The sequence below is a fragment of the Oryctolagus cuniculus genome, chromosome 17 (genome assembly GCF_051225735.1).
Source record: "Oryctolagus cuniculus isolate XC-2025 breed Fujian yellow rabbit chromosome 17, ASM5122573v1, whole genome shotgun sequence".
Taxonomy (NCBI): Eukaryota; Metazoa; Chordata; class Mammalia; order Lagomorpha; family Leporidae; genus Oryctolagus; species Oryctolagus cuniculus.
Window position 1 is genome coordinate 13,543,133 of NC_142883.1, and position 25,124 is coordinate 13,568,256.

General features: G+C 51.1%; 1 protein-coding gene across 4 annotated transcripts in view; it reads left to right on the top strand.

Annotated features, from left to right (window-relative positions):
* Positions 1-25,124, top strand: part of PITPNC1 (phosphatidylinositol transfer protein cytoplasmic 1) — a 280,327-nt gene that overhangs the window by 163,165 nt on the left and 92,038 nt on the right. For all 4 annotated transcript variants that reach the window (XM_089316776.1, XM_089316773.1, XM_070060433.2 and 1 more), the window contains one exon: positions 12,511-12,582. In XM_089316776.1, coding sequence (XP_089172902.1) covers positions 12,511-12,582 — 72 coding nt within the window. The remainder of the gene's footprint in view (positions 1-12,510; positions 12,583-25,124) is intronic.

The following is a 25,124-nucleotide window of genomic DNA, read 5'->3' on the forward strand; positions in this document are numbered from 1 at the left end:
AAACTCTAAACTCCATACCTGCTGTCACCAGCACTGTGGAACATTCTGGATGTGAGTCTCCCGTCGGTGAAAAGTAGAAACATTTGCAAATCTGATTTTCTTTCTGATCCCATCTCCAGTGCATCCTATTAAATGGAGTACACAATATGAGAGTGCACAATATGGTTCCAGAGACTCCGTGTCACCCTCCAGGGAACTCCATTAGAGGGAAGGTCAGGGCTTGTGGGGTTTCATGTTCACTGATGGCAGGGAACGTGTTGCCGGCTCTCAGAACAAGATGGCGAGAGAGGACACGTTGAGCTCCAGCTAAAAGCTAAAAGGAAATGATCTTTTAAAAGCCTCTAAATACTTCATCCACCCCAAGCCAGCTTCTCAACTCTTGCATTAAACTTTGATTTTAAGCCTCCTGGCAAAGACCCTATTCTCAGACATGGGAAGATTTGGGCTAGTGACCAGGAATAAAGCTCCAAGCTATTGGGCTCAGAGGTCTTCTTCCTGAATGGTTTTCAAAGTGTCCGTCCCTGAGCCCTGGACGTTCCCTGGACATGCCTCAGTGGCCATGATGTCCCTGCGCAATATTTTATTTAAAGAAAGAACTCAGATGCTATTTAAAAGCAGCTTGGAACCTACTGAGCTGTATCACCTCCCAGATCCTACCCTATTGGAAAAGTCTGAATAAAGTGTGACAGGGGAACTTCAAAAGGCTCGTGGGAAATCCGCTTAGGATTTAATTCCGCTGTCCGTGAACTTCTTGGAGCACTTTACTGGGTGAGACAGGAGCCGCGTGAAATTGCGATTCCCAGACTTGTCGGACTTGGAACCCTTCCACCTGCCTGGTGCTCTTCTTATCCATATGCCCCTTTTTAGGTTAGAGTGCGCCAAAATTTGAACAATTTTTGTAAAAATCCCATGATGTCTTTTAGAGATAATACATTGGGGTTTGAGGGTATCGTTGATGAACTCATTTACTTTGTCATTAAATTTTGCTGTATACTGAAGGGTAGTTGTTTGGGGGCTGGTGTTGTAGCGCAGTGGGTGCAGCTGCCGCCTGTGATGCTGGCTCTCACATGAGGGCCAGCTCCAGTCCTGGCTGCTCCACTTCCTATCCAGCTCCCTGCTAAGGGATCTAGGGAAACAGTGGAAGATGGTCCAGGTGCTTGGGCCCCTGCAACCAGGTGGGAGACCCAGATGGAGCTCCAGGTTCCTGACTTCCTCCTGGCCCAACACTGGCCATTATGGCCATCTGGGGAGTGAACCAGTGGGTGGAAGATTGAGCTCTGGCTCTCACTGTCTTTCAAATAAAGAACAAATATTAAAAAAAAAAAAAGGATTTATTTATTTATTTATTTGAAAGAGTTAGAGAGAGGAGAGGCAGAGAGAGAGAGAGGGGTCTTCCATCCACTGGTTCACTCTCCAGATGGCCGCAACAGCCAGAGCTGCGCCAATCTGAAGCCAGGAGACAGGATCTTCCTCTGGGTCTCCTATGTGGGTGCAGGGGCCCAAGGACTTGGGCCATCGTCCACTGCTTTCCCAGGCCATAGCAGAGAGCTAGGATGGAAGAGGAACAGCCGGGACTAGAACTGGTGCCTATACGAGATGCCGGCACTTCAGGCCACAGCGCAGGTCCCAAGAATGAATCTTTAAAAAAAAAAAAAAAAAAAGTAGATGTTTGTCGCAAAATCCAATCCTTATAAAGATGTGTATCTCGGAAAGTGAAAGGGCCCTGTGGTTTTCCCCGCTGTTCCCTGTGAGAATGCGTTGGTCTCTTCCCGCAGTTCTTCTGCACATTTGCTGCACATTCTGCGTGACTTTGGGCCTACTGCTGGACCCCTGCGTGCCTCTGTCCCTTCGTGTGTGACATGAGGCTATGGATAGCTTTTGCTTAGGCGATTGTGTGAGAAGCAATGAGTTAAAGCGGGAGTTTGTATGTATCGAATACTGTTGACAGGAAACAGGAGAAGCCCTGAGTCATGCCTGCCTCAATGTTGGGCCAGGCCTGCCCCGACCTACACACAGAGAGCATTGACCGTGATTCCCTTTGATCACTTTGACCCAAAGTGAGGCCAGAACTTCCCAGGGTTAAGAAACATCTGGGGGTTAGCCGAGCGCGGGTGCGGATGTGAACTCAGAACCCTTATGTGCTGCTCCTGGGAACAGGCACAGCCATCGGCGTTTCTCAGGTTGAACATAGAGTAACTGTGTGATCCCCAAGTCTACTTTAGAGAGAAAGACAACAGAGATGGAAACAGATGTCCACGCAAAGACGTGGCCAAGAATGCCCATGGCAGCCAGCATCCTTCCTAGTGGCCAATAAGCAGAAAGAGATGTCCACCCGCCAATGAATGCAGTTTGTACATCTGTGTAATGGAATATTACTCTGCAAGGAAAAGGAGCGGAGTGTGGATACAGGCTACAGCATGGAGGAGCCTTGAACGCATTCTGCTGACTGAAAGAAGCCAGACACACATGACCGCATCGTCAGCGAGTCCATTTCTATAAAATGTCTAGAAGAGAAACCCAAAGAGACAGAAAGTAGATGAGTGGCTGCTCACAGGGTGATTGGTGTTGGGAGTGGTAAAAACAGGAAGGCTAACGGGAACCGGCCCTCCTTGGGGGTGACAAAAATGTTTGACAAGTAGATTGTGGCACTGGTTGCATGGCTCCGTGACTGTCCTAAGAATCATTAACTTGTCCTTGAAATGGATGGTTTGCAAGGTAAGTGAATACAGCTGTTTTTAAAAGAAAGAAGGAAAGAATCCGTGCCTGAGTTTGGGGGTCGGCGCCAGAACTCCACCAGCTTCCTGCACGCGGGGCATCAGGAGCGCGGCCTGGACTCTGTTTTTTAACCAGCCTGGCAGATGAAGCATCATTAAGCAGGCTTCGGAGACATGCTGTGATAGAGAATATTATTTTTATTCTACCTTGTAACCTGGGACAGCTTAGGCTTTTGCTGTAGGCTAGGTGCTGTGGGAGCCTGGTATCCTTTGATGATAAAAATGACAATCTTCAAAGTGAATGGTGCATGTTCTTCCAGAAGTTGCTGCCACTCCATGCTTCTGAAGCGCCGCGCCCTGCAGAGCCTCCGGCTCCTCTCCCAGGGCCCCCTTTGCTGCAGCTCCCCACCCCCCCACCCCCCCACCCCCGCCGCGAGCAGATGTGGCCACAGCAGCAAGGGGGTGAGCACCACCCAGAAACCGACGACAAAATTCCCAGCGCATCTGACCCTTTCTCTTTAAGACTTTGATTTGCTTACCCTCAAGTTTTGTTCTCATAAGTGTTTCTTATTGCCATAGCAACCCTAATCAATCACCGGACCAAAAATAGCTCTTTCCTCCTCTCCAAAGCATGTCTGTCGTGAGTTGGAGAGTCAGCTCTGCTGTGCATTTTGCATCGGCCGCTTTCATTTCCCGACACTGGACCTGGGAGGGCTGCTGTCCGCTAATTACCTCTGCAGAGGCCCAGACGCCTCTCCTCTTCCCTGGCATTCTTCTTCCCAGCTGCACATCCTCCCACCACGTCCAAACGCTGCACGTAGAGGCATGGAAATGTTCAGCAGGAACCAGCCGTGCACTTTCAGGAGCTGGAGAGCTTACTGGTACCTGATGGTCATTCTCCAGTAAGAGGATTCTGCTGGGTCTGGAAGCCAGTTAAAGAAGCTCAGGAAATGAATTCGAAGGGAGCTGGAGACGGGAGCAGGTGGCAGCAACACTAGGAGGATTCTTCTGGCTTGGAAGGATCCAAGCTAAGAAGCAAAGAGGAGAGAGGAGGAGGGCTGCGTTCTGCTCTATTTCCCCAACAGCTTCAAGCCCCTGACTCTGTTTTCAAGGGGCTGGGGCAAAATGAACCCCGCATGGAAGAAAGTGAATGCTGTGTGATTCGCCGCTGTGTTCTCCCTGCCGAGCGGCGACTCTAAGAGAGACTTTTCATGAGCAAGAGGAATCTGGAGCTAGAGTTAGCCCAGTGCTGGAGAGGGGAGGTGGGAAGGGGCAGAAGTGACCCCCTGGTGTCCAGCGGGCTCCAGGAGAGGGCCCTGGATTTACTGCCCCTTGCTTCCGACTATACAGAAGGTCTGCAGCGTGGTTCCCAGCTTCTGCCGCTTGGTGCTGTTCTGAGCTGCTCTTCACCTCAGCTTTTGTGATGTGGCCGAGTGACCCAGCAGGCACGAAGCCCTGGCGTCTAGGAGGGAAGAAGTTCACGGAGACCTGGCAGAGTTCTTTTTTTTTTTTTTTTTTTTTTTTTTTTTTTTTTTTTTTTTTGATAGGCAGAGTGGACAGTGAGAGAGAGACAGAGAGAAAGGTCTTCCTTTTTGCCGTTGGTTCACCCTCCAATGGCCGCCGCGGCCGGCACACCGTGCTGATCCAATGGCAGGAGCCAGGTACTTATCCTGGTCTCCCATGGGGTGCAGGGCCCAAGCACTTGGGCCATCCTCCACTGCCTTCCCGGGCCACAGCAGAGAGCTGGCCTGGAAGAGGGGCAACCGGGACAGAATCCAGCACCCCGACCAGGACTAGAACCCGGTGTGCCAGCGCCACAAGGTGGAGGATTAGCCTAGTGAGCCGTGGCGCCAGCTCTGGCAGAGTTCTTGTTTCCGGGTACGAAGCTGGCAGGTGGTCTAGGAGAAGCTAAGAGAGCAGGGGTGGGAAGAGCACCTGGCAAACAGGGCAGTGCTTGGATAGCTCCTCACAGCACAGGCAAGGAGCCGTCAGGTGTCCTGCCCCTGGCTGCTGCGGCAAGCCTGCCACCTCCAGTGCACCTTGCACGTGTACCACCCCCGGCCCCATTTTCTCCTCCTTCGCCAAGGGGAGTTTCACGGAGGGGGTGCCGTGGGTTCTGCCAGACGCCACCTGGCCTTGAACTTTCATTATCTCAATCCCCACTCCCCCAGCTACAAGGTGGAAGGGGCCTGTCTCTGTTTTATAGATGAGGGACCGGGGTTCGGAGGGATGTAGGAATTTTCCCAGCATCATGCAGCTTGCGAGAAGAAGAGCTGGGGTTTGAGCTAAAGTCTGTTTCACTCCCAAACCCTTTTTTCTACTGAATCATCACACTTCCTGTCTGTGGGCCAGGTGCAGGCCGCTGCATGGGGATGACAAGCTTATTGGCGTCAGTTACTAGTAACCGTCACCAATGCCATTGATTGGCAAAGCAGGTGATATCACAGGTGGAGGTGCTATGTCAGAAAGTCCAAGTGTCCCCTTCTCTGGAGGTCCAAGTGGTGTGGGGAGTGATGCTTTGCTTGGATGAGAGCCACCTGGGTGACTTGGGAGGGGAAGCAGGGCAAAGGGCAGGGGGTGTGTTAGTTTTTTATTGCTGCCTAACACATTTCCCCCAAACTTAGCATCTTAAAGCAACCACCTCAATGTCTGTCAGTCCTCGGGCCAGGAGGCCCAGGTTAGCGGGATCCTTGGCTCAAGACTGACCAGGCTGAAATCCCAGTGTTGGCCAAGGTTCCAATCCCAGCTGAGGCTCAGGGTGTCCTGCCAAGCTCTCCGGTGGCTGGCCAGGATTCAACCCTTGTGGTGGGAGGATTGAGGCCCCTCTGTCTACTTGGTGGTCCTCCAGGGTCACTCTCAGCTCCCAGAGGCCTCCTTCGGTTCCTAGCCACGTGGCACCCTCACAGCTTCAAAGCCAGGGGGAAACATCTCTGCTTTTTCTCCAGGGAGGTCATGGACACTGTGATGGCATCTCAAGGACAGTCTCACCTCCAGGCCCCCTGGGATGGCTGGAGGAAGTGATCCGGGGAGTGAGAGCCCATCCTATGCACAGGTCCCTCCCACACGGACAGGAAGGGGCACGCAGCATGTGGGCAGCAGTGCCTGCGACTCTGGGTGCCACCATGGCGTTTGGTTACTCTGGGCATTTGAGTCCTTCCTGCCTGCTGTTGGGGGACAAAGAGAACTTGAAGCATCCTGTGTTCTCAAATGACTGCTGTGCAGAACTCACACCCCTCGATCCCTCTTTGAGCGGGTCCAAGTGCAGTTCTCTGAGGGCTGCCCACTTCTTGTCCGCTCCCACAGTGAGGTGGACTCGCCCTCGCTCTGGGAAAGGTGTCAGCAGCTTTAGGGGAGAGCATGCACGAGGTTGGGGCAAGTGCAGGGTCAGAAAGTGATCTCCCTGTTCCATCTGGAGAGAGGTGCAGGGCCTGAGTAAGTGGGATGCCTGTGCCCTGAGCCGTTCCCAGGGTGGGGGGCTACTGGGAAGGCCTCCTGTTAGCATCTCGGTGAAACAGCATGGCGAGCCGGCCCCGGAGACCGCCAGTGGTCAGGCTGTGATAAAGCTGCCTGCCCACGTGGAATAATCATCCAGGGGTAGGGTTTGAGATGTTGGATTAAGATTTAGGAAGGGAATCTCTGCCTGAGAGAGCTGTGGGCAGCAAGAACCAGTCCTCCGGAGGCGTTCCGGCTGAATCTAGCGTTAGGATGGGCCCGTGTTCCTGGGGGGAGAGAAGGCATCAGAGACACAGAGGCAGCAGATACGAAGGCAGGGGCGAGCCTGCAGTGGCCCAGGGCCCCCAGAAGCGCAAGAGGCCAGCAAGGACTCTTCCCGAGCAGCTTCAGAGGGACTGCGGCTCTGTCAGCACCCCGATTCCAGGCATCCCACAACCACGAGAGCATGAATTTCTGTTGCTATGAGTTACGGTGTTTGCGGGGAGTTCTTAGATATGCCAACCCTGGGGAAGTGATAACAGGGGTCGGGCAGGACGTTCAAGTTCCGGACAGCCCTTTCTGGCTTGGTGCACCTGTAGGATCCTTGCTGGGGACAGCCCACAGGCAGCTGGCAATGTGCAATGTGTGAGGCATTATGGGAGGCATCCATAATAGTCATGGAAAAGGCAGAAGCAGGTTCCATGGCTGGGGAGAGGGCAGAGGGTTCACCTGCATGGAGAGGTGGAGGAGGGCAGAGAAGGAGGTGCTGTTGGCCACTTGCTAGTGCACACGGGTCTCCAGGGCGTGTGTGTGAGAGCTGATATGGGCTATGAATTCCTTGATAATCGATCGTCTCCATAGCAGATGGCCCGGTTGAGAAGATGCAGGAGGCAGAAAGATAAAGCTAACAAGCATTTAGTAACTTTGATGAAGACAAAGAGAGACGTGACATTGACGGTGACTGGAGGAAGAAACAACCCAGGGCACTTTGTGCTTATTTGTAAGAATATGACACTTGTCCTTGGACGTTTAGGCTGTAGACGGAGGCAGGGAGAGGACACCAGTTTCAGTGAGACAGGGTTCCAGAGAAGAGCCATACAGACCTGTGTGCCAGGAGCTGGGCGGCCTTTACCTGTGTGATCTCATTGATCTTCTGAACGCTCAAGGGATTGTCCCCATTCTGCAAGTGGGGAAGCGGAGGCTGGAGGTGGGTCACTTGCCCAAGTCAATGCATCTCTGACGCCGGTAGGCCCATCCTTTTCGTTGTATTATTTCCCACTGGAGAAAAGAAGGCAGTGCTGTTCTCGGATCAGCAAAGAAGAGGAGGCATGGAGAGGGTGGAGGCTGTGGTGCAGCGGCTGGGCTGCCTCTGGGGATCCTTGCGCCCGTATCAGAGTGCTGGGTCAAGGCTGGCTTCTCCGCTTCCAATCCAGCTTCCTGCAGGTTTATTGTGAGAGGCAGCAGATGATGGCTCAAGTGCTTGGGCCCTCGCCTTCCACATAGAAGACCCAGTAGTATTCCAGGCTCCTGGTTTCAGCCTGACCCAGATGAAAGTAATTAAATATCTTGTGTGTGTGTGTATGTGTGTGTGTGAAGAAATAAGCAGACTTGCAGTGGCAGAGAAGGGACTTGTAGGTGCTTCTGTCACACACTCTGTGTCTTCATTAAGTTTTTTTTTTTTTTTTCGACAGAGTGGACAGTGAGAGAGAGAGACAGAGAGAAAGGTCTTCCTTTTCCGTTGGTTCACCCTCCAATGGCTGCTGCAGCCAGCGCACCACGCTGATCTGAAGCCGGGAGCCAGGTGCTTCTCCTGGTCTCCCATGTGGGTGCAGGGCCCAAGCACTTGGGCCATCCTCCACTGCACTCCCGGGCCACAGCAGAGAGCTGGCCTGGAAGAGGGGCAACCGGGACAGAATCCGGCGCCCTGACCAGGACTAGAACCCGGGGTGCCGGCGCCGCAGGCAGAGGATTAGCCTAGTGAGCCACGTCGCCGGCCCTTCATTAAGTTCTTGGTCAGAACGATCAGCCCCTGGGCTGGAGAGGTGGAGGCATTCCTAATATCGGCAGCAGGTGAGGTGCAGTGGGGAGCCAGCCAGGGAGAAGTAAAAGGACTTGCTCAACAGTTAAGACTCCTCTTGGACTCCTGGACAGGATTTTAGAGAAGCTGACCTGGATGGACGAGGCAAAATTCATCTCTTTTAAAGATATTCATCGGTGCGGGGGCTGGTGCCATGGCACACTAGGTTAATCCTCTGCCTGCGGTGCCCACATCCCATATGGGCACCAGTTCTAGTCCCGGTTGTCCCTCTTCCAGTCCAGCTCTCTTCTGTGGCCTGGGATGGCAGTGGAGGATGGTTCAAGTGCTTTGGCCCCTTCATCCGCATGGTTAGACCAGGAAGAAACTCCTGGCTCCTGGCTTTGGATCGGCACAGTTCCAGCCATAGCGGCCATTTGAGGGGTGAACCAATGGAAGGAAGACCTTTCTCTCTGTCTCTCTCTCACTGTCTGTAACTCTACCTGCCAAACAAATAAATAAATAAATCTAAAAATAAAAATAAAATCAGATATTCATCGGGGCTGGCTCTGTGGTGCAGTGAGTTAAAGCCCTGACCTGAAGCGCCGGCATCCCATTTGGGTACCGGTTCTAGTCCTGGCTGTTCCACTTCTGATCTAGCTCTCTGCTATGGCCAGGGAAAGCAGTAGAAGATGGCCCAGGTCCTTGGGCCCCTGCACCTACGTGGGAGACCCAGAAAAAGCTCCTGGCTCCTGGCTTCAGATTGGCACAGCTCTGGTCGTTGCAGCCCTCTGGGGAATAAACCAGCAGATGGAAGACCTCTCTCTCTATCTGTACCTCTCTCTATAACTCTGTCTTTCAAACAAATAAATCTTAAAAAAAAAAAAATACTCATCTACTCATTTACTTGACAGGCAAAGGGACAGAGACAAATAGAGAGCTTCCGTCCCCTGGTTTACTCCCCACAAATGCCTACAACAGCCAGGGCTGGGCCAGGCCAAAGACAGGAGCCTAGACCTCAATCTGTGTCTCTCACGCGGGTGCAGGGACCCACGTATTTGAGCCCCACACAGCTGCCTCTCAGGGTGCACATTAACAGGAAACTGGAATTGGAAGCAGAACTGAGATTCGAACCCAGGTACTCCGATGTGGGACGTGAGATGCAGGCGTTCCAATTGGTGCCTTCACCACACCATCGAATTCCCACCCTGCAGAAGTGAATCTTCAGCTGGACATCTCACTGGAAGGATTTTAGGGACAGGCCTGGGAATGCAGGAAGTCACAGATACATCTTTCTGATTTTAACTTGAGATGGCAGCACACCCAGGGGCCCAGCAGAGAAGCCAAGGGGGTTAGGAGTCCCAAACCACCTGCCAGGGGAGCACGTGGGCCCGTCTGGCCCCACTTGTCCCACTGCCTCGCCAAGGGCAGGTGCACTCCCAGCCCTGGGGCAGGGTTGCCATTCCGATATGAAAATAACCTAAGCCCTTGACTCAAAAATAATAACATCTGCTCATTTGCATGAGAGTTTTGCATTTGATATTTGGGTTTAATACCCAAATGCTAACATTCATTTGTTTTGACCAAGTAGCTTATAGGTTGAACCCATACAGCGAGCTCTGCCCCAGCACCCCCAGATCCACTTCTGCTCTGCACAGTGCTACTCACCACCTCCCCTCACCCCCGAATTGACCTGTGCACGAATCCGCGGTTACAGGGTACAAAGTCGACCTCCCCACGGCCCTGTTATTTGTGAAAGGGTTCCTGGGAAAGGGTCTCGTGCCCATCCAAGCTCTACCCGGGATCCGAGCCCGCCAGGGGTCCCGCTGGAGATGAGCAGCCCCTCCTTAGAAGCGCCGGCGGTGGTGTGAGGGCAGTGGTCCCGGGAGTGTGAGGGTTGAGAGGCGGCCGCGGCCAAGGTGTTAATGAACGCACAGAGGCACTGCCAGGCATCGATTGTTTCTGTCCCCTTAGTCATGGTTCACGTTGCTTGTTTCACTCGGATGAGGACAGACAAGCGTCGAACGCGCACAGGTGTGTGATGCCAGGAGCATTATTGCTCAGAGGGCCCCGGGGTCTCGGCTGGGCTAGGGATGGTGGGTGTGTGTGGACTTCAGGATTTCAGAACAGGTGGCTGTCTCTGGTTCCCTCCCGGGCACAGTGTAGGTGTGATTTTCCAGCTCAGGCATGTGTCAGAGCCTGCCCTGGAGAGCTGGCTGGACCCCACCTCTGTGGGCCTGGGGTCGGGCCTGAGAATTGGCTTTTTTTTTTTTTTTTTTTTACAGACAAAGTGGACAGTGAGAGAGAGACAAAGAGAAAGGTCTTCCTTTTGCCGTTGGTTCACCCTCCAGTGGCTGCCGTGGCCGGCGTGCTGCGGCCGGCATACCGCTGATCCGATGCCAGGAGCCAAGTGCTTCTCCTGGTCTCCCATGGGGTGCAGGGCCCAAGGACTTGGGCCATCCTCCACTGCACTCCCTGGCCACAGCAGAGAGCTGGCCTGGAAGAGGGGCAACCGGGACAGAATCTGGCGCCCCGACCGGGACTAGAACCTGGTGTGCCGGCGCCGTTAGGCGGAGGATTAGTCTATTGAGCTGTGGCGCCAGCCCGAGAATTGGCATTTGTAACAAGTGTCGGGGTGACACCGATGCTGCTGGTGTAGGGACCCCACTTTGAGAACCAGTGGGGTTAGTGGCCACTTGGTTTTCAATCCCGACTCTAAGACCCAGTGCTTTGTGAGGGTGGGCCACACGCCGACCCTCCCCGTGTCTCCTCTGCTCCTCATCCGGGAGGCGGGGGTGATGGTAGCACCCCCACCCCGGGCTTGCTGCAGGGAAGAAATGACCTAGAACTTGAAAGCGTCTCAAGCGGGCCTGGTGGAGAGAGCCCCACTCTGGGTGTTGGGTAAATACACAGAGAACCCAGCCTCTTCGCACTATGAGCCGCTCAGGCTGATGTCTCATTTCCCCGCTACCTGCAGCTCTCAGGGGAGTTGCCGGGTCATTTTGTCCATTAGCTTTCAATCCAGTGTCTGGTAGCCAAGGAAGCTAATGTTCACTCGGCGCCCGCGGGGGCGTGACTACCAACACCCGGCAGAATTCTCCTCTCAAGCTGCTCTTCGGATCCATGGGGTGTGGAGAGGTTGACTCAGCAGGATGGCAACACGAGGGCACTGCTACATTTGGGGTTTCTCTCCTCGTGCAGGCGAAGAAGCTGGGTCTGTCCGATGCCAATGATCTATGATCTTCGAGTTCTATCCTACCTCCCTAACTTTAAATGAATATTTATTTTTTAAAATATTTTTGTAGGAGGCTGACATGAAAGGTTTTTTTGTTTTTGGATTGATGTGAGAAACAGAGATGGGCAGACACAGAGGAGAGTGCCCATCTGCTGGTTTTACTCCAAATGCCCACAGCAGCAGCAGGGGCTGGGCCAGCACCAAAGCTGGGAGCTGGGAGCTCAATGCAGGTCTCCTGTGGAGGTGGCAGGCACCCAGCCACTGAGCCCAGTACAGACCCTCGCAGGGTCTGCATTAGCAGGAAGCTGGAGTCGGGAGCAGGAGGCCAGCATCACACCAGCTACTCCTGTGTGAGATGTAGGCATCGTAACTCCCAGGTCGGGCCCCTGCTGCCATGTGCATATTAACGTAAAAGTTAAAGTCGGGTCCCCAAGCATCCTGCAGTGGCAGCTGCCCCCCAGAAGTGAGCTCCTAGGCGACCTCTGTTGCATGGGTTTGCCTCTCCCACAGAAACGCTCAAGAGCACTTCAGAAAGCTTGTGGAAAAGCTGCATTGGAAGAAGTTTATTTTGCTGCAAAAAATTATTTGACATCCACCCTAGTTTTTTCATGCACATCTTCCATGAACTTTCTGAACAGCCCTCGTTTCCCTCTTGAGGGACCTGACTTCCAGTGTCAGTTATTCTCTTCTGGTCTGAGTTCTGTTAAAAATGATTGATAGAATGATAGATAGATAGATAGATAGATAGATAGATAGATAGATAGATAGAAAGATAGATAGAATGATAGAAAGAAAGAAAGAATGATTGATAGATAGAAAGAAAATAATAGATAGAATGATAGATATAGATAGATAGAAAATGATAGAATGACATAGATAGATAGAATGATTGATAAATAGATAGAAGGATGGATGGGTGGATGGATGGGTGTTGTGTCCCCCTCCCAAAGGCTGCTTTTCTTGTCTGAGTTTGGACGTCGACTTAGCGCCTCAACATAGCTGTTCCAGAGCAGCGCCCCCTGCCAAACGGTCAGGGCGGCGTGCGCAGGCTGCCCGGGAGCACGTGAAGAGGGGGCAGCGCCGCCCTGTCCTGAAAGTGTGCTTTCTCTCCACAGTGCTCCTTCCTGCCGAAATTCTCCATTCACATAGAAACCAAGTACGAGGACAACAAGGGGAGCAACGACAGCGTGAGTAGCCCCTCCTTGCGTTCCGTGCTCGCCGCTTGGGTGTCCTCGTGTGGCAGCAAAGATCAGTGCCTGGGGTCGCAGAGACGTTCTGGCGCTTGGTCCTTGGGCGTTAGGTCCCGGAGCGTCCCTTGGAATTGTCCTGTGGTTTTGTTTTTCTTTCTCATTATTGGTGTGGACGGTTGGGGAGCTCTGTGCAGAAATCTCTAGAATGGTAGCTTCTGGAGGTGGGGAGGGGGAGGGGGACTTGGGACTCCATGCTTTGGTTTTTGATTGTTGGATGGAGCGTGTGTCCTGTCAATGATACTAATATTTACCAGGAAAAAGGAATGCCATTAGATATACCAGGGTGCTTTATAAAGGTCATGGGAAAATGGAATGGAATGAAAAGGTGGGTGTGGGACAGGCTTTTGGCACAGGGATTACGACCTCCCTTGGGATGCCGCCATCTCGTATCATTGTGCCTGGGTTAGAGTCTCAGCTCCACTCCTGTTCCAGCTTCTTGCTAATACCCACCCTGGGAGGCAGCAGGTGATGGCCGAGTACTTGGGTCCCTGCCACCCTTGTGGGGGACCCAGATTGAGTTCCAGGCTCCTGGCTTCCGCGTGTCCCAGCCCTAGCCTTTGCAGGCATCTGGGGAGTGAACCAGTAGATGGAAGATCATTGTATTTGTCTCTGCCTTTCAAATACGTAAAAAGTAAGTAAACAAGGGTGGGCATTGTTGCCTAGTGGGTTAGGCTGCTGCTTGGAGTGCCTGCATCCCATTAAGGCCTGGGATCAAGTCCTGCCTCTACTTCTAACCCAACATCCTACGAGGCAGTGGATGATGGCCCAGATACTTGCAATCCTATCACCCCCATGAGAGTCCTTGCTGGAGTTCTGGGCTCCTGGCTTTGGCCTGGCCCAGCCTCGTCTGTCTCAGCTGTTTGGGGAATGAACCAGTGGTGGAGGATCTTTCTCTCTCTCTGTGTCACTCTAACCTTGAATAAATAAATAAATAAATAAATAATAAATGTTTAAAGATGAGTAGAGCAAACATTCTCAAAAAGAGGTAAATTTATTTTGGTGCAAAAACATTTGAAATTCACTTGTAGTTTTTTTTCTTTATGCGTTTTCCACAGACATTTTCAAGATCCCTTGTTTGCATGGCTTTCAAAAAAATTTGGCATCAAGATAAGCTTCTCTTTTAATTTCCTTTTCCATGTACATATTGAAGTACCCTTGTGTGCATGAACACTGTATATGTTTATTCAGACTTTGCTCATGTTCACCTGTATACCCTTGCACACATATATCCCAACAGAAAAGCAGGTGCACCCCGCAAATGTCCACCGCGTGATGCTTGCTGACTCATACTATGTTTTAGCCAAGTACTTGGTTCTTTAACATTGCATAAGAGCCTTCACCTCACCTGGCTTTTACTGCAGATACTTTCTGCTGGGGCCCTGCCCTTCTTAGTTCCCTTGTCTTGGGGGTGAGCATTGTAATCTACCAAGCGCCTCACTGGGTTTCGTTGGGCATGAGCCTAGATCTGGAAGCTGCAAGGCTTCGCCTATTAACTTGGACCCTGTGGGCAGGCTTTGAATTCCCGGAACGTGATGGAAATTAGAACTGTGTGAAAATGGGCAAGAAAGAGAGCTTCCTGGCAAGGTCACCCCTGGGGCCCTCGCTGAGCCAAGGGAATGCAAAACAGCGTGCAGGAGGGTGGGGAGGCTCCAGGGAGCCAGGAAGCCAGGTCCAAGGACGCAGGAACACCCTCACCCTGAAAACCTGCTCCCGTGTGACAGCAGTCACTGAGGACAACTAAGAAACCCCCTGGGAGGGACTATGTTGACTAGGCCTACACTATGCTCTTTGTGTTGACGTCTTCTAGAAAGATCTGGAGAATTCCTGCTCTGGGCAGATCAAGTTCTGATAGAAGGGGTATGGCGTATTTGTGCGGTCAGTGCAATGATAACTTGCAAGTGCAGCCACCTGGCTAGGTTAGAGGGCGTTCCCAGGAGAGGCCTGCTCCAGGACCCTGTTTATGGGAGCTGGCATCCAGACTGTTCCCCTGCTACTTTGTTCAGGTCATTCTGCCTGGCCCAAAGGACACTGGATGGCCCCTGCAAGCTAACATCCGCCTGGGTAGAGCTTGAGTGATTCCCAGTGGGGAACTACAATTCACACCAGCTTTGTGAAGGAAGACACGGGTTCGGGATACAGCAAACTGTGTCAAGCCGCTTCTATTAATATATCGCAGTATGAGTTACCTGCATATGGTGTTAAAAATGCAGACACATTTCCCACACTGTAGGTACTGAGAGGTTAGCTGACAGACAAAGACCAGCATACCAAATGACTAAAAACAGAAGCGATTAAGATAGCCACACATCCCATGTTGGCATGCCTGGGTTCAGGTGCCAGCTTCCACTCCTAACCAAGGCTTGCTGCTAATGCAGAACCCGAAAGGCAGCAGGTGTTGGCTCAAAGAGTTGAGCCTGCTCTCCGAGGCACATCAGCAGAGAGCTAGACCAGAAGCAGAGCAGCGGGACTCAGCCCAGCAGTCTGATATTGCCACAGCTTAACAACAACCTGGCCCCTAATAGAATTTTTTTACTAGAGAAATAGAGACAGATACATGGAGAGCAAGCTCCCATCTGTTGGTTCACTGGCCAAATGCCTACAACTGCCAGAGCCAAAATCAAGAACCAGGAACTCAACGTAGATAGTTTCCTATCTGGGGGCAAGCACTAAAGTCCTCACAGCTGCCTCCCAGGGTGCACGCTGGCAGGAAGCTGGATGGAAAGCTGAGCTGGGACTTGAATCCGGCACTCTGATACGGAATGTGGGACATCCCAGTGGCATCTTACCCGCTGTGCCTTCGCCCACCTCGAGTACATTTGGAAAATGTCTTTTAGTCTTTCCAAGCCAATTGCTTTGCTTTCTCTCTCTCTCTATGGCTGTGTCCTTGCAGGTTAACTCGGAACAGCTGTCAGTGCATAGAGGCACAGAGGAGACCTGTGGCTGCCCTGTGCTTCTTAGAGACTAACAGGACCCCTGTCATTGTCTGGCTCGTGCCCTGCTCATTTCATTTATTATCCCGAATCCCTTCTTAGCAGCTGCCAAGTTCTGGTCACTGCTCTCCCAGGAATTCAAAACATTGCGTCGAATGCTGCAGGCACAAAGAAATGATCAACGTTGGAGGTGATCACCCTGATGTGATCATTACTAACTGTACACATGGACTGAAATAGCACACCATGCCCCAGAAATACGGACAATTATTATGTATCAATTAAAAGTATATACTTAAACAGATTGTCCACCAGTTAGTGTCAGGATCCATGACTGCGCCAAATCAACATCCCCCCTTGCTCACCGCAAGGGCCAAGCCTCTTTGAGGCCTGCAAAGAAGCACTAAACCATGGGGCGCTTGTGGGCAGAAAAGCAGCTGATGCACCTGCCTTGCCTCCCTCTCCCCAGCATGCTGCCTCAAGGATTGCCCACAGGGCCGCTCCGTAGCTCTGTGTCCTGCAGCCAACCTGACCGAGGTCAAGCCCTGCCCTCTTGTGGCCCTGGAGAGGCTCCCCATGTATTTCTGCCCTGGCTCCCACCCCAGCCTCTACCCAGCTCTGCTCCCCACATCTTGCTCCTGAGGCCCCACTTGATTGCTCTGCAAGTTCACCTCCTAATTTGCATCCCCAGCCACAGCAGGTGGTCATGCAGCTGGTTAAAAGTTGATACCCAGGGAGGGGAGGGGATCGGTGCTTTTCATCCCACTTGCTAATGCTTCAAAATCTCAACATGAGAAATACAGTCTTAGCTAATCATTCTTTAATTATTAAAAGGTGGCTTTGATCAGCCAGGAATTCAAACCAGAGCCTTAAAAGCCAATGGCATGTGTTGACAAATTCTTCTGTCCAGAGCTGAGTGTGGAGTTTTGGGTGGGAGGCAGAGTTACTCAGTAGTGCAGTGGTGGAGATGTCTCCTGTCTCACCGTGTTGCCAAATTTCTTAATAAACTCAGTTTGTGTCTGCATTTTCTGGGCGTTTTGGCTTATCATTCAACCGCCATCCGTCACACTGCCCTCTGCACCGTTTCTTCCCCTACTTGCCAAAAATGTAATGAAAGTGATGATGATAAGAAGTAATAACTAAATTGAAAGGCACTAGTGATTGTCATATTGATTAGTGGTTGAATAAAATGCATGTTGTTATCCTGTTATCAATTACCAAATAAGTAATTTTTTACATGACCCGATGTCTAGTAAAACAAAACAAAAAGTGTCAGGGGGACTACATGTAAATATCTTCTGTGTTAAAAATAAAAGTCGTGTATTTATGATTGTGGGAACCTGCAAACTGTGATTACATTAGCCAGGACACAGTGGGGAAGTTGTCTTAAATTGAGGCCCATTTATTTTATGTGCATACTGATGAGAATTGCTTAGGACTTAATTAGTGCTGGGGAGGGCGGCACAGTGCCAGGGGAAGGTTCTGTTGTTTGTCCAAGGCCATAAATCTAGACCCGGGAGAGTCAGAGCTTAGCACCTCCTGACCCAGCTCAAGGAGGAGTGTGTGTGGGACGCCTGCTGCCAGGCTACTGGTGTTCTGTGGGGTTAATGAGGGACAGTCTGGCATTTACTTCCTCTTCCAAACAAAGCATGCACCACTCAAAGCAGTGGCTCTTGACCTTGACTGCACATTGCACTCACCTGAGTGGCTCAGGCTGGGCCCCACTCCCCTGGGAGTTCGATTTACCATGCTTGGACCTGGATGCACATTGGTCTGAACCAGCCATCCCATGAAGGGTGTAACACATGAAGGGTGTAACACTCCCATCCAGAACGCTGGGTTCTCCACCTGGAAGTGTGCACAGCTTAAGGGAGTCCACCCTCAGGCTGGTCTGATGCATTGCCTAGCAGGACATAGGATACACCATCCCTACTCATGTGAGGATCCAAACCAGAGGTTCTCATTCATGGCTGCATACCCAAGTCACCTGGGTTGTGGTGGTCTAGCTGTTAAGACACGCATGTCCTGGGGGCCGGTGCCGTGACTCAATTGGTTAATCCTCCACCTGCGGCATCCCATATGGGCTCCGGGTTCTAGTCCCGGTTGCTCCTCTTCCAGTCCAGCTCTCTGCTGTGGCCCGGGAGGGCAGTGGAGAATGGCCCAAGTGCTTGGGTGCCTGCACCCACATGGGAGACCAGGAAGAAGTACCTCGCTCCTGGCTTCAGATCAGCATAGCTCTGGCCATAGCGGCCATTTGAGGGGTGAACCAATGGAAAGAAGACCTTTCTGTCTCTCTCTCTCTCACACTATCTAACTCTGTCAAAAAAAAAAAAAAAAAAAAAAAAAAAACACCCATGTCCCAAATCCAGGCACCTGGGTTCGATCCCCAGCCCTGAATTCTAACTCCAGTTTCCAGCTGATACAGACCCTGGGAGGCAACAGTGATGGCTCAAGTGATTGGGTCCTTGCCACCCACGTGAGAGATCGGGATGGAATTCCTGGCTCCCAGCTTTGGCCCTCCCAGTCATTGTAGGCATTTCAGGAGTGAACTAGTGGACAAGAGTCTTCTCTCTCTTTCTCTCCCTCTCTCTCTCTCCTCTCCTTTTCTTAGTCTTTCAAATAAAGGAATAAATGCATATTTTAAAAATCACCTGGGAAGTTTATCAATCACTATGCCACCTCCAAGGATTCTGGTTTCATTTGGGGTGAAATCCAAGCATTGGGTTGTTGTTTTTATTGTGTGTGTGTGTGTGTGTGTACATGTGTATAACTTGAAAGGTAGAACAGCATAGTGAGGAGAAAGACAGAGAGATCTTGCATCCACTGGTTCACTCTCCAAAGGGCCACAACAATCAGGTCTGGGCCATGTTGAAGCCAGGAGCCAGGAACTCTTTTCTGGGGCCATCTTCCACTGCCCAGGTGTGTTAGCAGGGAGCTGGATCAGAAGTGGAGCAGCCAGGACTCAAACCAGTGCTCTGATATGGAATGCTGGCATTGCAGGAGGTGTGTTTCTACTGTACCACAACGCCAGCCCCTAGCATTGGGATGTTTAAAGCACCCGCAGGCGAATCTAAGGAGTGATGAGGCTAAGGACAGATTTAAGAAACCAGGCTCTCCAAATGTCTTCTCTTCTTCATACTCCTGGAAATAGAAGTGTTGATAAAAAGCAGGTGGTTAACCGCCACCCCACACCGACGCACACGGTCAGAAGGCCTTAGGGCACTGTATATATTCTCCTTAGCCAAAGGTTGCCATTCCTCAGCACAGAACCCGAGATGATGGGAGGAACGCCCAGCTCCTGGAAGCATGAGGCTCTGACTTTCCCAGAGCTCTCCCTTGGAGGGTGCCTGGAAGAAATTTCTAGAATAGCCGGCGCCACGGCTCACTAGGCTAATCCTCCGCCTTGTGGCGCCAGCACACCAGGTTCTAGTCCCGGTCGGGGTGCCAGATTCTGTCCCGGTTGCCCCTCTTCCAGGCCAGCTCTCTGCTGTGGCCAGGGAGTGCAGTGGAGGATGGCCCACGTGCTTGGGCCCTGCACCCCATGGGAGACCAGGATAAGTACCTGGCTCCTGCCATTAGATCAGCGCGGTGCGCTGGCCGCAGCGCGCCGGCCGCGGCGGCCATTGGAGGGTGAACCAACGGCAAAGGAAGACCTTTCTCTCTGTCTCTCTCACTGTCCACTCTGCCTGTCCAAAAAAAAAAAAAAGAAATTTCTAGAATGTGTTTACGTGTTTACCTGGTTCACCTGTGTTGTAGCGAGAGAACACAGTGCCGTCATTCTCGGTGAAATAACAAGTTCAGGATTGAAGCTCCAGCTCCGTGACCATAGCAATTGCCTTAACCACTCGGAGTCTCGGCTCCTTTATCAAGAAGATAGAACAGTCGTGATGGAAACATGCGGGTTCCTGGAGGTCGGTTCAGCTGGAGGCAGTGCCCAGAACACGCAGTACTCTACACACGTTGGCTGCGTCCATCACGGTCAGACCTGTGCTCACAATGATTGCTTAATGAGGCTCTGACTGAATTGTCAGTCGGCCATGTGCACCACATGCCAGGTGCTATCAGAAGCACTGGGGTTAAGGCCGTAGGTGGAGCCAGCACCATGGCTCACTTGGTTAATCCTCTGCCTGCAGCGCCAGCATCCATGTGGGCACCGGTTCTAGTCCCAGCTGCGCCTCTTCCAGTCCAGCTCTCTGCTGTGGGCTGGGAAAACAGTAGAAGATGGCCCAAGTGCTCAGGCCCCTGACCTGCATGGGAGACCAGGAAGAAGCGCCTAGCCCTGGCTTCAGATCAGTGCCGCTCCGGCCATTGCGGCCATTTGAGGAGTGAACCAACAAAAAGAAGACCTTTCTCTCTCTCTCCCTCTCACTGTCTATAACTCTAACTCTCAAAAAAAAAAAAAAAAAAAAAAAGCCGTAGGTAAGACAGACCAGTGTCCCGTGTCTCATACACATGGGGTGAGGGACAGCAGGTGACAGGCAAGCAGAGGAGTGACAGTGGCAGCGTGTGCCCAGGGGCTCGGCCGGCAGCAGGTGGTCGGGAAGGCCTCTCGGAGGGCAAGTCCACGTGGATGTGAGTGTAGGACACAGCCGCCATCCCAAGGGCTTTCCACATAAAGGGACGGGCACGCACTGAGACGCGTCCCCACCACAAGCACGGCCACACAGGCTCATATGTGGAGGGCCTCAGCGTGGGGCTGTGGTTGGAGCTAGGGCTCAGAGGAGGAGATTGAGGGAAAGGAAGCCATTCGTGTGGGCGCTAATGGGGCTGGCCGGAACAGATGGACGCGTGAAGAGGCACGGGGTCATAAGCACACAGATGTGTGCGTGAGGACGTCGTGAGAAGCTGGCCATTCACAAGCTGAGGAAGCAGCCCCCAGGAGACACCAACCCTGCTGACATCTCCATCTGGGCGCCCAGCCTTCAGAGCTATTCTGTTGTGTGGGCCGCCGCCGTTGTGGTATTTTGGGATCGCGGCCCAGGCAAACTAATCCAGACACGCTAAGGGCAAAGGCCCTGGCCCCCGGCACAGCTAACACATCCCAGAAAACCATTGACCCGAGCAGCAGGAGACAGAGAAAGCACACTGGCAGGAAGTGAGTTGTGGGAGGGGCCACTGTGACTCCACCGTGGATGCAAGATCCCTGTCTCCTCCCCCTCTCTATAATGCTGCCTTTCAAATAAATTAATTAATTAAAAAAGAAAAGTTGCAGGAGCTAGATCATGGAGGACCTAGGGGGCCATGGCAAAGAGTAACTTTTAGTGCAGTGGGAAGTTATCCCAGGACTTTAACCAAAGGAGTGACATGATGATGGAGTTGTTTTTTATTTGTTTTGTTTTTTAAGATTTATTTATTTATTTGAAAGGCAGAGATATGGAGAGGCAGAGAGAGAGAGAGAAGTCTTCTGTCTGCTGGTTCACTCCTCAAATGGCCTCAGTGGCCGGAGCTGCAATGATCCAAAGCCAGGAGTGTGGAGCTTCCCATACAGGTGCAGGGGCCCAAGGACCTGGGCCATTTCCACTGCTTTCCCAGGCCATAACAGAGAGCCAGATCGCAAATGGAGTAGCCAGGACTCGAACCAGTGCCCAAATGGGATGCCAGCACTGCAGACTAGGGCTTTAACCTGCTGCGTCACAGCACCAGCCCTGAGGATAAAGTTTTGAAATAAACTTTTTATTCGGAATCATCTTAAATTTATACCAGAGTTAATAAGGGTAGCACACGGGGTTCCATGTACCCCATCCCCAGCTTCTTCTTTCTCGTGTTAACTTCTTACCTAACCACGTCTGTGTGTCAGAACTACAAACCCTGGTCAGAGTCCAGGTCGCAGTGGGTGAGCGGTGGGTGAGCGGCATCTTTGGGTGAGTGGTGTCTGAATTCTTGCCCTGGCTGTTCTGTGGAGACCGAGTGCCAGGGCCGCAGGAGTGGGAGCAGGGGGCGCAGTTGGCAGTCCGTAGGGGTCATCCTGACCGAGAGGGCAGATTGGGCTGGAGAGACCGCAGTGGAGAAAGAGGGGAGGGACGGGTATGTTTTGGACACACACACTTCTGTTGAAACTCACATTACAGGAAGGCAGTGTAAGGGGATCTCGGGGTTCTGTTGACCCTGGGTGGGTTGGGGTGCCGTTGCTCCCACGGGGAGCAGTGCAGGAACGGATTCGGAGAGGAAACCAAGAGCCCCATTTCGGACATGGTCTGTTTGAGTGACCAATGAGACCTCCAAGTGGAGGTAGCAGGTGGAGAGGAGAGGCGGACATGTGGACCTGGAGTTCAGAAAGAGGTGTGGGGCGTGATTCAGGGATGGAAACACATGAGATTATCCAGGAAAGGAGAGACAGAAAAGAAGGCTCCCGGTGCTCCTGGGAGAATGCCTGAGTCATGGTCAGGATCCTCCATCGGTTTCAAGTCCAGCTTCCAATGATCTTGTCCAAGGTGAAGGCCTGCTCAGTCACTGAGCTGTGTTTGGTTTTAGGAAATTAGACTGTCCCATGTAGTGAACCACAAAGTTTACCAGTGAAATCTAGTTTCTTCCCCTGGATGAACTGTGTAGACTTTTCTGTGTAGACAAGTGTGTAGACAAGTGTGTAGACGTCTCCAGGCTTTGGGTCCTGCTTGCATGGTGTTGCAGAAGCATCCAGAACATTCTCCCAACTGGAGATCACTTCCTGGAAGTCACCAGCAGGCAAAGAGGGAAGTTTACATTTTAGGAGAGCTGCATTCATTCACTGGGGATTTGTTACTACCACAGTCATCACAGTATTGGTTTCAAAATTAGTGTTTGTATTTGGGACATCAGAAGGGCGCTATGGATAGATGTGGGGTAAAGCCATTGATGAACACGTCTGGAAACGTCCCAAAGATAACGCATAAAGCAGGACTGCCAGTGAGGACTTAGAATTCACGCTCAAACGTCTCTGGAGCCGATTATCTTTTCCTTAAATGGCTTCTAATTGAAGATTCTAGAAAGAAAAAAGCAGTTGCTTTATTTTTAGAAGTGATCTCTGATGTCTTCAGCTTTTATGGTTCTGCTTTTAACCTCCGACGATTTTAACCAGCCCCCTACAAAATCTGCAATTTTCTCTAATAAGTCGGCACACGCTAACAAGAAGCCTGCACAAAACACTCCCATGTGCAGTTTGGAAGGCTGATTGTTCACCTTGTCATGAAGTGGAAAATCGGTGTCCTCACTCCATCCGGGTCTCACGCTATCATTTTAAGGACAACGTGTTTGTTTCCTTAAGCTGTGGCCGTTGCTCTCTGTGGCATGATTTGTGATCTGAGAGCTGGATGTGGAAAGCCCAAGAGGACAAGCACCGTCTGTCCATCCCGAGGGCCACCTTTCCAATGGCAGAGGCAGCCACACGGAAGCTTTACCTCTTTGCTCAGAGCAGCTGGAACTTGTCGCTAGTGACCGTTATTATTAACAGATGCAGCTTAACGCAGTGTTTGCTTTCTGTCTGGGCCTGGTTCACACGTGCTGTGAGAAACCCAAGATCTGCCTATGCTGCTGTGTTGGAACCAAGGGTACCCTTCTTGGTGATGTACTGATTTTATTAATAAAAGAGAAATAATAGCTAGCCAAATCAGCATCGTGTTGATTTGTTTCACCCAAAAGATGTCTCTGAAGCGGTTTTACTGAATCATGTTGTAGCAACGTAAGAGAATGTCCTGGCTGGCGCCCCGGCTCACTAGGCTAATCCTCCGCCTATGGCGCCAGTACACCAGGTTCTAGTCCCGGTCGGGGCACCGAATTCTGTACCGGTTGCCCCTCTTCCAGGCCAGCTCTCTGCTATGGCCCGGGAGTGCAGTAGAGGATGGCCCAAGTGCTTGGGCCCTGCACCCCATGGGAGACCAGGAGAAGCACCTGGCTCCTGCCTTCAGATCAGCGCGGTTCGCCAGCTGCAGCACGCTGGCCGCGGCGGCCATTGGAAGGTGAACCAACGGCAAAGAAAGACCTTTCTCTCACTATCCACTCTGCCTGTCAAAAAGAGAGAGAGAGAGAGAGAGAGAGAAATGTCCTTGTTCTTGGGAAATTCACCCTGACAAGCTTTGTAGAAAGGAGATGGGATTTCTGCAGTGTTCTCTGAAATGTGAATGATGGACTGAGCCAGTGTTAACAATTGGAGAGTCTGAGTAAAGAGTATTTGGGACTTTTTTTTTTAAGCTATTCTTGAAATGTTTTGGTAAGTTTGAAATTATAACAAAACAAAGTGATTTTTAAAAATAAAAATTGAAGCAAAGGAATGTAATCGAAGATAAAGCACTTTCATTATTTACAATATGTCGAAATTGAAAACCTAAGAAAAGTTGCAAAAGCTCTTAACTGGAGCCAGTGTTGTGGTGTAGCAGGTAAAGCCACTGCCTGCGAAGCTGGCATCCCATAAGGGTACCGGTTCGTGTCCCTGCTGCCCCACTTCTGATCCAGCTCCCTGCCAATGGCCTGGGAAAAGCAGTGGAAGATGGCCTGAGTGCTTGGGCCCCTGCACCCACATGGGAGACTGGTATGAAGCTCCTGGCTTGGCCTAGCCCAGCCCTGGCCACTACGGACATCTGATATGGGAAGTGAACCAACAGGTGGAAGGTCTCTTTCTCTCTCTCTCTATCACTTTCTCTCTCTCTCTCTCTCTCTCTCTATATATATATATATAAATAACTGTCAAATAAAATGAATAAATATTTTTCTCAAAAAAAGCTATTAACTAGTTAAAACTATTAGGTTCAGCAAAGTTATTAGATGTCAGATCAATATATATATATACATACATGTCAATAGTATTGCATATGTCAGTTATAATCAATTAGAAAATATTAATCCCATGATCAATACCAATGCAACTTTCTGATACCTAAGAACAAATCTAATCTTCCTGGACTGAATTATTATTAAGTGACATAACAAAGAACTGAAAAGTAATAAATATTCCATGTTTCTGGATGGGAAGGCTAAATACTATAAAGAAGCAAATGGGGGCCAGCGTTGTGGCATAGTGGGTAAGGCCACCACCTGCACTGCTGGCATCCCATATGGATACCGGTTCAAGTCCCGGCTGCTCCACTTCCGATCCAGCTCTCTGCTATGGCCTGGGAAAGCAGTAGAAGATGGCCCAAGTCCTTGGGCCCCTGCACCCACATGGGAGACCCAGAGGAAGCTCCTGGCTCCTGGCTTTGGATCAGCACAGCTCCGGCCATTGCGGCCAATTGGAGAGCAGATGGAAGACCTCTCTCTGCCTCTCCTTCCCTCTCTGTGTAACTCTGACTTCCAAATAAATAAATAAATCTTAAAAATAAGCAAGTTATTCCCTAAATTAATCTCTAAATTAATGTAATTCCAACCAAAATGTCAGCAGAAATATCATACATTAACTATAAAATCCACTGAAAGGATAAAAATCCCTGAACAGCTAGGAAAAAATATCAGATAACAAAACCATATAAAAGAGTGTGACATTGGCTCAAAGATAGAAATAGACATACACTGATAATGGGAGTTTGAGGTGCAATAAATTGTCTCAAATCAGTGAAGAGAGAAGATAATTTTTTTTTTTTTTGA